We start from the raw sequence: 18,257 nt of genomic DNA, 5'->3' as shown, positions 1-18,257 counted from the left end.
TAAAGAGCTGACAGCAATATTTTCAATCAGCAAAACTGCATAACAACCCACACAGAGCTTTTGCACATTCTCAAAACAAGTCATCCTGTATCATAATGTAGTGGAGGAGTGGAAGGGTAGTAGTAGATACACGAAGCCCAAGTCCAAGCGTCTTGTTTCAACTGTTTATTCAAGAAAACAATGCAAGGAAACGTAGAGGCCGAAGGCGAAACCCGTAGACAGCAAAGCAAGTGTAGTGTCGTGTTCAGCTGCTAGGAGCGAATGCATGCTCATGCCGGTGTCCGGCCTATACTTATAGCCCCGGCGCGGACTGCACAGAAAGCACCGTCCGCCGAGAATAAAAATCGCCTGAATACGGCCAGAAACACGAAATCTGTGTTTCTTACACTTGCTTTACCCTACGTTATTTAAACAAATACATAACCAATCATAACAAACAATACATCAAATTAAAGCTACGACCTTTAGCTTTCCATTTCAATAGATCACATTTCGTAAAAACTTATATTTATTTAGTATGATGCAAAAACAATGGTCCTAGTGAAGGCACTGAACCAACTTCAGTGCGGAAAATTACAAAACTCTCTAAACTGGAATAATGGACAAACTCATAAATCATACAGATAAAAAGAAGAACCCTAGACAAACATCATGATATGCGTTACTTGGGGGAAAATTATACATTGACTTAGTACGAAGCGGTAAAGTCCGAAAGTAAATGGAATCGGCTAAATTCCTGCGCGAGTACCTGTCTGCATAAATTAGCAATCTTTGCAGAGGAACCAAGCATCACTCATTACAACCAAATCCTTATAAACAAACTAAAATCATATGCAACATAGGTACGGGATATGTAATAGTGATACAAAAATGACAAAACAATGATTGAAAAGACAAAGATGAGTTTGTGAGAATCAATTTCCCTCGACGATACATGAAAACCGGTCAAGGTCAGAGTGACGCTTTGGTCAGTTCGAAGCATTATCGTAAATAACACAATAATATGCAGCCATCCAGCCTAATCAGTGACTTCTATGCAAACCTAAATATAATTAGGACCGTATCAAAGATAAAAGGGACTTTGAAAGATAGAAGTTAGGTAGATATATAAAGAAAGGTATTTTATTAGAATTTGCGCCGGCAATGGTGCGCGCGCATCATCGTATCGTCTGCTATGTACTGTACACAAGGCTGTTTCGCTATGCGATGATTAGAGTGTTTAGGGTAGCGAAGTGCACTTTGCTACATCCCCCCCAACTCTTTTACATATCAGCGGCCGCGCTGATTTTAAGAAAAACAGGAAAGCCTAAGGGCTGAATTTATCAAACCATCTTAGATTATCCAAAAAGAGAAAAATTGCGAAAACTTTGCCTATGACTTTCACATATGTCACTGAGAAAATCGACAGTTACAAAAACATGTTCTCGTGATCAGTACCAGCTTTGCTAAATCAAAAGTGAGGCCTGCATTTTACAAAGTGTCTCACATATGATCAAAGTACTGCGTCAAAAACATAAAAGTGCAAACAATCAGGAATTTCATGGGAAAACATTGCTACATTTATCAAATTTTCTCCACTGAGAAAAAGTAACACAATGTCAACACTACCATACAAAAATGCAACCTTCATCCCCATCAACCCGTTTAGTTGATAATATAGGGTTTCTCTTTCAATGTGCGCTCTTGTATGCACAAGCTCAACACTCACAAAAACTCTCGCTCACGGCTTTACAGTAAAGGCTGTGTTTAAGACGTATTTTAGGTGAAAAACGTAACAGTTACAAAATGGACAGATTCACTAATGAATGACGTAGTTACCTGACACTGTTAAAATGATACATCATGTACAATACACCTGACACAATGCAATGACATCCAACATTACAAATGATCTGTACCAAGCCTATTTAAAGGTAACAAGGTAAATCATAACTTAGTTTACGCTTAAGAGAGCAATTAAGAAAGTGATGATACAGGGCCTTATTTGAAGGTCAGCAAGTATTCACTAAATTACTTTCAACCCCAGGTGGCAATTACCATCAGATTTGTAGTATCTGCTTGTGCCAAAAAAAAATCTTTCAATAAGCGCAAACATCCGCCAACACATTCCACTCAAAGCATCATGACAAATAATCGCAACAATCAATATCAATCATACCAATGCAAGAAACATGGCATAGCATACATGAAAATGAACATTATCAAACATCAACAAATGAAACGGCAACAAAACACCCGGCAGTAAACACACCTGAGAGTCTCTTCGTGGACGCAACACTTGCGTCACTTCACTGCCGCGAACACCGAGGAAAGTCTTATGTAATACCACATGGCTAACGTCACCAGCCCAAGTCTGTATCCGTCAAGTCCGATATGACGTGTCACACTAGCTAAGAATGGGATTGCACGCGCTACAGCCACTCGAGTACAGTATATACACTGGCTGAGTCCTGTAGGCTCTCTACACCGTCATACACAGTCCGTTGAATAAGGGCTATAGTCACACTCACCAAATGGGCACCACACAGTTCCATCAAGGTCACACAACCGCAAAATAACACTTCGTCGAAGGTGGCGGCCGGCTTTTCTCGCAGGAAGCGGCACATGTCACGCTTCAGGGATTGTGGGTGGAGTCCTGTGGCGAAGGTCTTGCGCAGCGTATTGTCGTTCAGTGTGTTGGCCTCGGCAGCATTGGTCTTGGCCCACACAGCGCGTAGGTGGCTGGCGTACTCGCTAACGGACTCGCCGAGACCCTGTTGTCGTCTGTGGAAGGCGGCAGCCAGCGCGACACTATCTCGCTGGTCGCCCCACGTCTGCTCCAAGATGGAGTAAATTTTGGCTGGCGTGTTGACCTCCGCTGCTGGTCGCCTGATGACCTCCTGTCGAGCCCTTCCGTCCAGCGCTCCAAGGATCCATGCCGCTGCAGCAAGTGCAGGGACCGTCTGTAGCTGCAGGATCAGCTTGGCCTCCTGGATGAAAGTCTCGGCGCAGTCGCCCTCGCCGGTGAAACGCCTCAGCTTGCAGAGCCGCAGGTTGGGGGTGTTTGCCTCGTCCGCCATGTTTGCCTGTACTGTCTTCTTTCAGTTGATGCTTCTGTACCCTGCTCGCAGCGCCAAATGTAGTGGAGGAGTGGAAGGGTAGTAGTAGATACACGAAGCCCAAGTCCAAGCGTCTTGTTTCAACTTTTTATTCAAGAAAACAATGCAAGGAAACGTAGAGGCCGAAGGCGAAACCCGTAGACAGCAAAGCAAGTGTAGTGTCGTGTTCAGCTGCTAGGAGCGAATGCATGCTCATGCCGGTGTCCGGCCTATACTTATAGCCCCGGCGCGGACTGCACAGAAAGCACCGTCCGCCGAGAATAAAAATCGCCTGAATACGGCCAGAAACACGAAATCTGTGTTTCTTACACTTGCTTTACCCTACGTTATTTAAACAAATACATAACCAATCATAACAAACAATACATCAAATTAAAGCTACGACCTTTAGCTTTCCATTGCAATAGATCACATTTCGTAAAAACTTATATTTATTTAGTATGATGCAAAAACAATGGTCCTAGTGAAGGCACTGAACCAACTTCAGTGCGGAAAATTACAAAACTCTCTAAACTGGAATAATGGACAAACTCATAAATCATACAGATAAAAAGAAGAACCCTAGACAAACATCATGATATGCGTTACTTGGGGGAAAATTATACATTGACTTAGTACGAAGCGGTAAAGTCCGAAAGTAAATGGAATCGGCTAAATTCCTGCGCGAGTACCTGTCTGCATAAATTAGCAATCTTTGCAGAGGAACCAAGCATCACTCATTACAACCAAATCCTTATAAACAAACTAAAATCATATGCAACATAGGTACGGGATATGTAATAGTGATACAAAAATGACAAAACAATGATTGAAAAGACAAAGATGAGTTTGTGAGAATCAATTTCCCTCGACGATACATGAAAACCGGTCAAGGTCAGAGTGACGCTTTGGTCAGTTCGAAGCATTATCGTAAATAACACAATAATATGCAGCCATCCAGCCTAATCAGTGACTTCTATGCAAACCTAAATATAATTAGGACCGTATCAAAGATAAAAGGGACTTTGAAAGATAGAAGTTAGGTAGATATATAAAGAAAGGTATTTTATTAGAATTTGCGCCGGCAATGGTGCGCGCGCATCATCGTATCGTCTGCTATGTACTGTACACAAGGCTGTTTCGCTATGCGATGATTAGAGTGTTTAGGGTAGCGAAGTGCACTTTGCTACAATAAAAAAGGGCCTAACTCAAGAAACGAGATCGGCAGTTTTGCTTACGTTACCGTGGCAATGGTTTCCGATGGTGTGAGAGTTTGTACTCTCTAACACATGATAGATATCCTTCCAGTAGCTTCCCCTGTAGTTTCACAACAGAAATGCCTAACACTGAGATAGGTATTTTTCTTATGAGTGTGACGTTATGGTGTTTATGGTGTCGTGTACATCATTGAACAGTGTTGAGGTGTGTTTGAATTTGGCGCTTTAATTTTCTTTCGTAGTACAACAGAGTGGGAATTCCACGATTAGAGAGTATTTTCTCGGAAAAGCATTGATTGATTAAACTGCCATTTCTCCCGGTATCCAAACTGGTTTGACAAATTTCTGTTGTATCAATTTTAAACGTTATCGTTCCAACGACATATGTCAGATCAACTTTTGACAATATACATTTTAAACAGCTGTTTCAGCGACAACACGTTTCTCACTGAAAGTACCCGAAGTTTGTAGTGGCTTTCCCTAGAATCTGGTATGCACTTCCATTAAAACAAATGTGCGCCTTCCGTCTGCTGATTAGTCAAGGATTAAATGGAAATAAGAGGTTTAAAGGTCAATTCGTTCAACATATAATTTTGCAGACTTACATATATATGTGTCACTTAAGAAACTCATTTAACCAAAAAAATCCCACTCCGCACAGAACGTAACCAGGATGTAGGTATGTGTTATGCTTGAGTAGAATGACGGTCATGTCAAATCGTACCCCTCCTGATCGTTGGGAGACGATTGTGAATGACTAATATAAGTAAGCAAGACACAGTTAGTTAGTTAGTTAGTTAGTTAGTTGTTGCTTTTTGGGTCCAGCGGACCATATGTGACCCTCCACCACGAAATGAGTCGCATGTCACCTCGCGCGGTTCTGCGCTAGGCTTAATATAAGTCCGGGGAGTGTCTGGTAACAGTGAGAGGGTCACCTTAGTCACAGGCTTATAACTCAAGTTTTCGCTCTTTTCTAAAACGGTTTTTACCGCTGCATAGAGCATAACAAAACTCTTTAAGAAAATGTAAAAATATGAAAATCATGCAAAGGTGACATGCTACTCATTCCGTGGTGGAGGGTCACATATATAGGCCAAATCAGAACCCCAAGCAAGACACAGCTCACGTCCTACAGGACTGCAAGAACCTCAAGCCCTTGAGGACAGAGACTTGGCCTAGGCCGACGACCCTCCAAGAGAAGCTGCACGGTCCCGTGGAAGCTCTACAAAAGACCACCAGCTTCACACACAGAGCTGGACTCCAAGTGTAAAGGCGAACGACGAAGTAAGCAAGAAGATACACAATAACAAGACACTTATCAAACGCATAATTCAAGGACTGATCTAGTCTAGTAAAGTGTTGCGTCTGTTTATTGAAAGCATGAATGTTTGCTCTTCTTTCTGTCAAGGGAAAGCGTCGACTGTACAGTTTGTAAATTGTTGTAACCAAGCAAAAACACAAATCAAAACAGACACTTATACTAAACGCATACACCATAAACTTGAGCCTGAGAAACATATTTTGCTTTCTCTCTAAGGAAACGAATGACTTTAAAAATAGCTAATCTGAGTGAGCAAATGCAGATACACACAGTAATAAACAAAATATCAAATGCATACACCATAAACACACAGTAATAAACAAAATGTCAAATGCATACACCATAAACACACGTCCCCCCTCGGGTTAGGGGGAAGAATTTACCCGATGCTCCCCAGCATGTCGTAAGAGGCGACTAACGGATTCTGTTTCTCATTTTACCCTTGTTAAGTGTTTCTTGTATAGAATATAGTCAATGTTTGTAAAGATTTTAGTTTGTTTGTTTGTTTGTTCGTTCATGGGCTGAAACTCCCACGGCTTTTACGTGTATGACCGTTTTTACCCCGCCATTTAGGCAGCCATACGCCGCTTTCGAAGGAAAATAAAGATTTTAGTCAAGCAGTATGTAAGAAATGTTAAGTCCTTTGTACTGGAAACTTGCATTCTCCCAGTAAGGTCATATATTGTACTACGTTGCAAACCCCTGGAGCAATTTTTTTTATTAGTGCTTTTGTGAACAAGAAACAATTAACAAGTGGCTCTATCCTATCTCCCCCCTTTCCCCGTCGCGATATAACCTTGAACGGTTGAAAACGACGTTAAACACCAAATAAAGAAAGAAAGAAAAAAACACACGTGCATAGAGCACTTTTTGCTTGTCTGTTTGTTTGTTGCGAGTGTGTCACAAGGTGCGGTATGGCTTAGAACTTTGCAAATTATAACAAAAATCATAACAAAACACTTATCTAACGCATACACCATGAACAGAAAACATATTTTTGAAAGCTTAAAGGTGCGCTATGCAAGCTTCCTTTCTAAGACGAATAACCGGGCATACAAAAAAAACGCGTGCCCATCCTCAACCGCTGATGGCTTTGGAATTAGCAGTAAATAGCTCATTAGCTGCCCTGAACAGCTACCTATACCACTTCCCCGTCACATGTTTAATAGCCCGTGAAAATAACGAGGCCCAGGAATGCCAGGGATGAACTGTTGGAATCCTGCGTTGATCTGATACGTCCACAACAGTACTCAATCAATCAATCAATGACGATTATATCGCGCATATTCCGTGGGTACAGTTCTAGGCGCTCTGCAGTGATGCCGTGTGAGATGAAATTTTATACGGCCAGTAGATTGCAGCCATTTCGGCGCATATTTACCTTTCACGGCCTATTATTCCAAGTCACACGGGTATAGGTAGACAATTATTAACTGTGCCTAAGTAATTTTGCCAGGAAAGACCCTTTTGTCAATCGTGGGATCTTTAACGTGCACACCCAATGTAGTGTACACGGGGGGGAGTTCGGACACCGAAGAGAGTCTGCACACAAAGTTGACTCTGAAATAAATTTCCGCGGCGCCGAACCTGGGATCGAACTCACGCTGACAGCGGCCAACTGAATACAAATCCAGCGGGCTACCAACTGAGCTATATCCCCGCCCACAATTGACCACAACGATGTTGGTACTAAACGGAGGCAAAGCGCACCTTAATAGACCCTATCGGTATTACAAGCTCTCGCAAACTTCAGAGCATAGCAAAGCATGTGGAACAGTGATCTCGCGCGAGCTGCAAAAGCCGAGGTTCGAAGTTCTCGCGACGTTCAAAGCATAACAAAGAGCGTTTCTCGCGGATATCTCGCGAGAGCTGCTCAGATACCGAAAAGGTCTATTCCTTGCCGTTCAGTCGATCGGTCGTGTAAACAACATAATCTGTTAAGATGACGTAAGTCGAAGATAACTGCCCTCTTGTTTATCCCAGCTTATGAGCAAGCACATAATTGTCCCAGCTTTTACCCTCGATGTAAGAGCATCCTTCCCCTTGGCTATATGACAATAATCTACAGGCTGGCTGGTTCCATGTCCAGCGTGGCATTGTTGTGGAATTAATTTTGCATTTTGTCACAGGCATAATAACCTGAATTTCAAGCTTTATTCAACAACTAAATAAAAAAATCAAGGTAAAATAGACTGCCAACGTTCCCAAAATTCAGAATAAAAAATACGTGTAATTATTGACAAAACAAAACGTTACCTTCACAGATATTTCGGCCCAGCGTTTTTATTTAAGTGCACTGACACACACACACACTAATTATGCAGGAAAAAAACGCGTATCTGACAACATGTTCAGTCGCTTGCAGGGAATAGACAAGCGGGGCAATTAGCTGAAAAGTTTGTCAGATGGTGTTTTTTTTTTTTTTTTTTTTTTTTTTTTTTTTGGGGGGGGGGGGGTATACTTAGTGTTTATCTGTCTGTGCACTTAAAAGACCGCTGGGTCGAAATATCTGTGAACGTAACGTTTTGTTTTGTCAATAATTAAACGTTACATCAACACATCTTTCTTGTTTTGTTTATTCTAAATTATTAAACACTGCACGGCAAGCTGCCAAAGGCCACTGTAAGTGTAAAGGCTGGGAACATGTGTGGTTGTACGTTTACATATTTTCTTTTTTACATTGGAAGGAAGGTGCCTTACACTTGACGAAGTGCCAATGATTGCACACACACAAATTTTAAACATAAAAATTGATGAAATAAATAAAGAATGAAAAATGTGAGGGATGGAATACTACTTAAACTGGTTGGGAAAAACACAGCTGGAGAGGGTGCAGCTCTGTCTGTCTGTCTCTCTGTCTGTCTATCTGTGTGTCTGTTTTTCTCTCTCTCGCACTGAGAGACGTTGTAGAGAGAGAGAGAGAGAGAGAGAGAGAGAGAGAGAGAGAGAGAGAGAGAGAGAGAGAGAGAGAGAGAGAGAGAGAGAGAGAGAGAGAGAGACGATGTGCATTCCTTCAGAACTTTGATTGGGGTGTCCTGGTACTTGGTAACAGTTTGTCTGTCGAACCACACTTAGTATAAGCTTAGCTTGTTGTGTGGTAACTAATGTTCATATCGTATTAAACATGTCACCCTGTATTTCCGCAATAACTTGTGTTAAAACTAACCGTTTGTCTGTAACTTTTACTGCTAAATGACACACTCCGAGCTGTTTGGCTTACCTCGTTATGAAATATCACCTCGCTCTTGCTATAATTACAACACAAACTGCTCGGGATTTGTCTCGTGTGTTATACTTAAGTAGCTAAGCATCGTGTAAAGTTACGTTTCCATTTTCCTTCAATTGTCCTATGAATGGCCAACATTAACCACAGAACACACACACACACACACACACACACACACACACACAGCACACACACACAAACAAACACACACACACAATCACACACACACACACACACACACTCACATACTCACACACACACACACGCACTCCACACACACACACACACGCACACACACACAACCCCCCCCCACACACACACACACACATACACACACAATCACACACACACACATACATACACTCCCACACACACGCACACAAACACACACACACACACACAAACACCAACAAACACACACACCAACATACCTGACTTGCCCACACCGGCCATCCCCACCACCATGAGCTTGGTATCGGTCACTGTCGATGTCCGGACTTTGGCGTCCGATAAACTTTTCACCCTGCCGTTGGTACTCCCTCTGTCCATTCTCTTGCCACCCCCGTCAGTGGAGCGTCCTCCTCCAGTCCGGCAGCCTTGATCTCCCAGGTAGAGGGTGGAGCCTAACCGTCCGGATGCCAAGTCTGCTGCCAGACTTGCAGAGATCTTGGACCCCTGGTCGCCTAGCAACAGCCCCACGGAGGAGTGTCTTCGTCTTCTTTGGGCCAGTTCTGTCATTTTGGCGCTTTCACGTTAACATAAAGTTCGAATTTAATCAATCATATGTTGTGTGTTTTCCTTTGTGGACAAACTTGGTAGTTATTCACTGTCATGTCAAAAAACAAAATATAGATCTCAGAGTCTCCGAAGTGGTTGGAGGTCGCTACACACACACGGTGGGTATCATCACTTGGAAGACGCGCACTAAATCACATGTTAATTTTTCACTCCACACAAAACACGCCTTGACGTCACAAAGTCACGCTGCTGACGTCATATTTCCATTGTTTTCCTTCGTTTCCATGACAAAACGTTCTGTTCAACATCTACAATTGCAGTTATTTGCAACGATTTCTTGAACTGACGAAGAAAACAGAATGACTAATCCGTGTCCAAAGCCGTGTTTTAAGTCGTCTGTACAGAAAACTCTACATTTTGTACGCTCTTTTAAAGTCTTTTAAATCCACAAACTACACAAACGCAGTCTGAAAAGTCACGGATCACATAGCGGACGAATCGTAAAACAAAAAACACACAAGCACAGACGATGATTTGTAAAGTTCCAACGTCTACTTGACTTTCTGTCAGCAGAGTTTTGCCGTTATCCGGAAGCAAAGTCACTCAGACCTTGGCACAAAAACCACAGTCCTGTGGTAGCAATGGCGTCAGTGCCTTCAATGGCCGCCAAAGCACGCGCAGATTAGGTTGTGCCACAGAGTTGATTCCCTTTCGGTTTTCCCCCTTTGTAATCCTTATCTTTGTAATCTGTAGACAGAGAAAAGACAAGTTGAATTGCAAACTATTTTGCATTCAAAGGACTATATACACATATCTTACCGCATGGTGATCATATTGATTTTCTGTCATAAATTGAGAATTATAAAACGTACGATGAAGTCCCTTTTTTTGTGTCGCGATTTATGTGCACCTCAGATATTTATTAAAACCGATTTAAGAATATAATCATGGAACATGTATTTTGCAATCAAGAACGTAAATAACATTAACTGTGTTGTTGTTAACCCTGTAAATGCAAGCTATCTACCGATGGGTAGCAAAATAATGTTTTAGCCTCTTGTGTCACGGGAAGTCTTTTCTATCTTGTGCATCAACAATTTCAAAAGCAAACAACGTTTTATCTTGAACATTTATATGGAAAATGCCCCCAAAGCTCTACGCTTCGTAGGCAGGCAAGCCCTGGTACACTCACAACACCAACGTCAGCAAAAAGAAGGATTCATGTAACAATGAAACGGCTCAGGGCGAAATTGCAATCTGAAAGTATGACGTCACTGTAAGCCTGTCCGTAACTGGGCGAAGTGGACTATGCAAACTATACTTCGCAAAACTGACCGCACGAAGCTTTAGCACTGAATATTTGGTAAAAGACTTCGCGAAGTCGGCTTCGGGCTGAATAAAGGACCGCCTTATGGGTTTATGATTTATACTGCATTCCCTTTCTTACGATGATGGCCTACCAGCCACTTTAACGATGAAATAGCAACACATTTTTTAGTTTCATTGTGTTTCTGTTTACTTCTTTTGAATTCAGGCTGATATAAACGGCGCCACGGTCGATCTTTGTTTGATTCTAACGTTCTTGAAATCATGCAGGATCATCTCCGCAATAAAATGTAAATGTCTTATTTCATCTCTGCTTTAGTATGCCTCAACCTGAACTCTAAGTTTCTTCGCAAACATGGAACCAGTTTGTCACAATTAACAAGTCTATATTATACTTAGTAAAACTGAGGTTTGGTGCCGTCATCTTTAGCGATTGACACCGATTGTTTCACCGACGTCGGAAGCTTGTAGCATTGACCTTTTTTACCAACACATTTTGCATGTTTTTTTCTGTTGTTCTTTCTTTTTTCTGTAATACCAGTATGTGGTGAGAGCAGCACTAACTATTTATATCAAATTCTCTAGCAATCAGCACTGATATTTTCCACCGGCAAAAGCAGGAGGAAATGGCACTGATTTTTATACAAATATCTGCGGCGAAAAGGATCTAATACCAATTTTCGCAGAGAGTGGCACTGAAGTTTTTTCACTAACGTTTGTAGTGAGTAAAAAACAAACAAACACATTTTCTTCACTAATAACCGTAGAGAATAGCACTTTGTTTGTACAGCAACACTGACCTGAAGCTAGAATCACAGGCTAAGTCAAAACCCAGAGAGATTGTTGGCAGTTTTATGAATATGAATTGTGAGTTGATACGATGATTTGCACCGAAAATGTACAGTCATGAACTGCGAAAACAAAAATCCAAAGAACATCGTTTTGAAAGCTGAACAAAGTTAAAAACACAACTTCGAATCTTTACAGCGATAAAAGCACTGATAAATGATAACATTCTAACCCTCACACTTACCCTTACCCCCCCCCCCCCTCCCTCCCTGGCCCCAAGCACCATTTTATCTACACCGAAAGAACAAAGAAAACAATTCTTCACATCAGCTCAAAAGAAAAGAAACATTCATGACAACATGTCCACAGAGATTAACGCACTGATAAATGATACGACTCTTGAAGGCTGAAGAAAATCTCAAAGGATTGCAGAAATTCCAGACACTCTGTCGAAGCAAAAACAACAAAGCGTTAGAAAGCTTACCCATGTTGGCAGGACACTAAAAGAGAAACTAGTATACACTCCGAAGCCAGCAGCGGACAGCGACGCATTGATCTTCGGGTAGGCTAAAGGTAAAACGCTTGTGCTGCACTACGAACAGAATCCAGTGGCACGAGGTTTTTTGCGGCGTGGTGAAAAGGTGAAGCGAAGCAGGCATCGAGCCTGATATGAGGGCCGAGGGGAGAGTTTTCCGCGCCGTGGCGTGCGGATAGTTATAAACATAGGCACCGGAGTTATGCATACGTGGCCATGGCTGTATAAACACACACACACACACACACACACACACACACACACACACACACATACACACACCACACATACACACACACGTGCTTTTATCTGTTATGCGAAAACTATGTCAAGGCTATACGTCTGCCTCTACACCTGTCTGTCTGTCCGTTTGTTTGCCTCTATGTAGTTTTTACATTTAGTCAAGTTTTGACTAAATGTTTTAACATAGAGGGGGGAATCGAGACGAGGGTCGTGGTGTATGTGTGTGTGTGTGTGTGTGTGTGTGTGTGTGTGTGTGTGTGTGTGTGTGTGTGTGTGTGTGTGTGTGTGTGTGTGTGTGTGTATGTGCATGTGTGTTGTGTGTGTTTGTAGAGCGATTCAGCAGAGTAAACTACTGGACCGATCTTTATGAAATATTTCATGAGAGTTTCTGGGTATGATATCCCCAGACCTTTTTTCTCCTTTTTTCGATAAATGTCTTTGATGACGTCATATCCGGCATTTTGTAAAAGTTGAGGCGGCACTGTCACACCCTCATTTTTTCAATCAAATTGATTGACATTTTGGCCATGCAATCTTCGACAAAGGCCGGACTTTGATATTGCATTTCAGCTTGGAGGCTTAAAAATTAATTAATGACTTTGGTCATTAAAAATCTGAAAATTGTAATTAAAATTATTTTTTATAAAACGATCTAAAATTACGTTTATCGTATTCTTCATCATTTTCTGATTCCAAAAACATATAAAAATGTTCTATTCGGATTAAAAACAAGCTCTGAAAATTAAAAATATAAACATTATGATTAAAATTAATTTTCCGAAATCGATTTAAAAACAATTTCCTCTTATTCTTTTCCGTTCCTGATTCCAAAAACATATAGATATGATATGTTTGGATTAAAAACACGTTCAGAGAGTTAAAAAGAATAGAGATATAGAAAAGCGTGCATGCTATCCTCCTCAGCGCAACCGCTACCGCGCTTTTCTGGATTGTTAATTTCACTGCCTTTGCCACGAGCGGTGTACGAGTGTACGGTCTTGCGGAAATAATGCAATGCGTTCAGTTTCATGCTGTGAGTTCGACTGAGCTTGACTAAATGTTGTATTTTCGCCTTACGCGACTTGTTTTTTGTTTGTCAGCCTGCTCGTTCGTCTGTGAGAGTCTGTCACTCAATCTGCATATTTACCTGTATGGGTTCGGTTTTGTGGCAATGCGTATGTCGCAAGTTCATGCCAAGTTCATGCCAGTGAAACATGTCTATAATTAAACGTTATAATAACCTTTCTTGTTTTCTTGATTCTTGATTTTAAGACGTCAGCAACCTATCTGTTTCGGATTTCTGACGTCAGTACTTTCTGGATCCTGTGCTTAAAATATAGTTACGTACGTTAACTTTTGACACAGTGAGACACATTTCAAAGAAAACAAATACCTCAAAAAAGGAACATCTCCACTAATTTGCAACAAACCCGCATGATCGCTTTAGCAAATTTGACTGAATTCTAAAAACAAAGGCAAGAAAACACAGAAGACGGGACCTGTCTTTACTAATATTACCGAGTATAACGTGCACACACAGCCGCCTGTCAATCATGCCTAGTGATGGATAAACTGACGGAAGATCGCGGCAGGTCCATGGCTGTCGGCGATATCTGAATGCTTTCGCCTAAACTGTCTGGCACTTTCTGCTGTGCTTCATACTGTATGAAGCGGGTCTTCTTTGTTTTGAGGTTCCGCGCCCTCTGTGTTCATATGTTCTTTGAACATTTTTACACACTCATGTGGTAGTGTGTGTGTTATGCTTCGAACGAAGCAGTTTTGTTTTGTTTTTAGCTTCCTGAGCTCCCTCTGTGTCCATATTTTAGTATGTTCTTTGAATACTTTCACACACTCATGTGGTAGTGTGTGTTATACTTCAAACAAAGCAGAATGTTCTTTGTTTTTAGCTTCCGGGGCGCCTTCTGTGTCCATATTTCAGTATGTTCTTTGAACACTTTTACACACTCATTTGGTAAATAAATGTGTGTTATTATGCTTCAAGCAAATCAGAACTGTCTTTGTTTTTAGATTTCAATGCTCCCTTTGTGTTCATATTTCAGTATGTTCTTTGAACACTTTCACACACTCATGTTATGCTTGTGTGTACACACGACTGGGTGGCCGAGTGGTAACGACTGGGTGGCCGAGTGGTAACGACTGGGTGGCCGAGTGGTAACGACTGGGTGGCCGAGTGGTAACGCACTTGCGCTCGGAAGCGAGAGGTTGCGAGTTCGACCCTGGGTCAGGGCGTTAGCAATTTTCTCCCCCCTTTCCTAACCTAGGTGGTGGGTTCAAGTGCTAGTCTGTCGGATGAGACGAAAAACCGAGGTCCCTTCGTTGTACACTACATTGGGGTGTGCACGTTAAAGATCCCACGATTGACAAAAGGGTCTTTCCTGGCAAAATTGTATAGGCATAGATAAAAATGTCCACCAAAATACCCGTGTGACTTGGAATAATAGGCCGTGAAAAGTAGGATATGCGCCGAAATGGCTGCGATCTGCTGGCCGATGTGAATGCGTGATGTATTGTGTAAAAAAAAATTCCATCTCACACGGCATAAATAAATCCCTGCGCCTTGAATATGTGCGCGATATAAATTGCATAAAAAAATTAAAAAAATTAAAACTAAATACCTGCGCTTAGAACTGTACCCACGGAATACGCGCGATATAAGCCTCATATTGATTGATTGATTGATGTGTGTTATACTTCAAACAAAGCAGAAATTTCTTTGTTTTTAGATTCTAGAGCGCCCTTTGTGTTCATAACTCAGTATGTTCTTTGAACACTTTCACGTACACTCATGTGATAGTGTGTACTCATCCTGAACTCAGGTCAAAATGAGTTCGGCTTATTCTCTCCCTGACAGGATGCCTTGAGTTTCCTTGTCTGGCAAGGAAACCGATTTTTTTTTTTACATATTATTTTAGAGCTTTTTGTAATGTATTATTGATATAAGCAGATTCGCGATCGTCGATAATGATTTTTCATGGTGTTTTGTAATTTTTAAATTACAAAGGAATTGATATGTAAGACAGTTTCAAGCGAGCTGTTTTTCGCGGCTGTATTTACTGTGCAAACAACTCCAAATATGGCAAAAGTGTCACGTGATAATCAACCGTTTGGTTTCGGCGTTCACTGGAGCAGATGATTTTTTCTGTAACCAGTTGACAGTGATGAAACCATATATTACGGTCTCCTTCCGGCAGCAGTCCTAAAATTTCGACTTGTTTTGACCTTAGAACGATGTCTTTATCATAACTGTGAAGAACAGAACGGAGATCACTGTCGAAGTCGGCCAATCTGCAATCATTTTCGTCTCGCGAACACTGATCTCAAATTTAGATCATGCTCGCGAAAAACATATGGGAGATAACTCTGTATTTTTGTTTTGATAGATTCGCGTAGGACTGTAGCGTCCGGTCAGGAAGAGAATGAGCCGAACTCATTTTGACCTGAGTTCAGGATGAGTGTGTGCTGTGCTCAAACAAAACAGAATGTTCTTTGTTTTTTTAGATTCCGGAGCGCCCTTTGTGTTCACAACTCAGTATGTTCTTTGAACACTTAGCGCATGTGGTAGTGTGTTATACTTCAAACGAAGCAGTTTTGTCTTTGTTAATTGATTCCGGCGCATTCTTTGTGTTCGTATTCCAATTTTTTGTTTTCAGATTCGATGGTGTTCTTTATTCGTCACTTTCATAATGTTATTTAAATGTTTTCAAATGCACTTGTTCGACAGTTTCTGTCAAACTTGATACTGGGAAAGCAACCCAAAAAAGGATTAGGACAACCCTTAAACTTCTCTTCTTTTCTTTCTTCTTCGTTCATGGGCTGAAACTCCCACGTTCACTCATGTTTTAACCCACCGAACTCTGACATGGATTACAGGATCTTTTCCGTGCGCATTTGTTGTTATGCTTGTGTGTACACGCGACTGGGGATAAGGCACTAGCGGGTCTGCACATAAGACCTGGAAGATCAGAAAAATCTCCACCCTTATTCCAACCGAGGCCGGGATTCGGACTCGCGACCTTCCGCTTAGGAGGCCGATGGCTTATCCACTAGGCCACTGCGCTCGTCTAACCCTTAAACAAATACAACACTTTTACCAAAATAAAATCATAGTGCTCAAACAAACTTGCAGACAAATCCAAATCACTTAAACACATATCTCCCGGGCAAAAAAAACACGTCACACTTGAAACAAAGTAAGGAATTCCCGCAAGACCATCTCCGACTCAATCAACATTTTGTTCTGAAGCCTCCTCGCTGAGAGCGCGTACCGTAAATAAGAGGATTTACTCGCAAGGCTCGGAAGGTCTGAGTGTTTCTGACCACGACTGTCCCCGGGTGTATTCTCCACCTGTTCATGGGTCAATGAAGTGTCCACCCTCCACCCCGGAGTGCGCTGACTGACCAGGTCAATGAGGTGGAAGCGAGTTAAATGGGATTTAATCCCCTCGTTTACCTTCTACTGAAATTTACAGGTCCTACTTTCGGACACAGGCTCTTCCACGGCCACCGTTTATATGAATCAGAGGTAGGGCTGTTGGGCGCAGTGGCCTGCCTAGTGGATAAGACATAGGCCTCCTAGTCGGAAGGTCGTGAGTTCAAGTCCCGGCCGCGGCCGCCTGGTGGGTTAAGGGTTGATATTTTTCCGATCTCCTAGGTCAACTAATTGGTTTGCCTTATCCCCCTTCGTGTGTACACGCAAGCACAAGACCAAGTGCGCACGGAAAAGATCCTGTAATCCATGTCAAAGTTCGGTGGATTATAGAAACACGAAAATATCCAGCATGCTTCCCCCGAAAGCGGCGTATGGCTGCCTAAATGGCGGGGTAAAAAAGGTCATACACGTAAAAGTCGTGGGAGTTTCAGCCCATGAACCAACAAGAAAAACAGAGGTGGGGCTATATCTTCATCTACTCTGAAAATAGAAATAGTTAACATGTCTTTGATTAGTCTATGATGCTACTTACTACGATAAATCTCAAATTTATATTCGAAATATGGCCCTTCGTGGTCGGCTGGGCGTTAAGCAAAAAACAAACAAACAAACAAACAAAAAATATTCGAAATAAATAGTACCTTTGAGGCTGAACAATCCAGGATCGGGTTTTACAGGAAATGTTATGCATGGTATTAGACTGATTTTTCTTCCCTAACGTATCAGAAAGCTACTAAGCTTACACCTCAGCTTAATGAATTTGATTGAGAACAAGTATAGTTATGAAATTAATGTGCATACTTTTTACATCAATGAAAATATTCACCAACCGCAGCTTCAGAAATGTAGTGCATATGTACGTTTGCTTATTTCGCAAGTTTATAAACTTAATACACTTGGGTTAAAAACGAAAACACTACACCTCTTTTTTCACGCAACTGAAAAGATCATCCCCGTGTTATTGTATTCAAATTGTCTGTGCCCTTAGAGATATCAGAGACATACAGCCTGTTCCAAAAGAAACGCAACCAACCTGTTTGCAAAATCAAAGTGCAAAATTTATTTTGCAAATAATATTTCATGAAGTTACATACGTGACGACATAGGGACAACTCAAGTTTCAACTGAGCTGGCAATACAGTAGAAAATAGCAGTGACTTCTTCAGCTGGACTGACGGCAGAATGCCTCGTTTGTCTAAAAATGAAAGAGAGCGTGCTATTGGCATGCTTGCCGCTGGCCAAACGGCCCAAGCAGTCAGTCAGGTCATGAAAAGATTTGGAAATGTACCAAAAATGAAATATGTAACTTCATGAAATATTATTTGCAAAAGAAAC

At 41.7% G+C, this 18,257-nt stretch overlaps 1 protein-coding gene across 2 annotated transcripts in view; it reads right to left on the bottom strand.

Annotated features, from left to right (window-relative positions):
• Nucleotides 1-18,257, bottom strand: part of LOC138971016 (ras-related and estrogen-regulated growth inhibitor-like) — an 81,776-nt gene that overhangs the window by 31,030 nt on the left and 32,489 nt on the right. Inside the window, exons 1-2 of one of the 2 annotated variants that reach the window (XM_070343616.1) lie at nucleotides 12,179-12,333; nucleotides 9,273-10,326 (exon numbers count right to left, since the gene is read on the bottom strand). In XM_070343616.1, the coding sequence (XP_070199717.1) occupies nucleotides 9,273-9,579 (307 nt within the window). In that variant the 5' untranslated portion in view covers nucleotides 9,580-10,326; nucleotides 12,179-12,333. Of the gene's footprint in view, nucleotides 1-9,272; nucleotides 10,327-12,178; nucleotides 12,334-18,257 lie in introns of those variants that run through there. The other variant, XM_070343615.1, reaches the window with a different exon arrangement.

Source organism: Littorina saxatilis, linkage group LG7 (genome assembly GCF_037325665.1).
Source record: "Littorina saxatilis isolate snail1 linkage group LG7, US_GU_Lsax_2.0, whole genome shotgun sequence".
NCBI lineage: Eukaryota > Metazoa > Mollusca > Gastropoda > Littorinimorpha > Littorinidae > Littorina > Littorina saxatilis.
The sequence above is the reverse complement of the archived record's forward strand: the minus strand, read 5'-3'. Positions and strand labels throughout refer to the sequence as shown.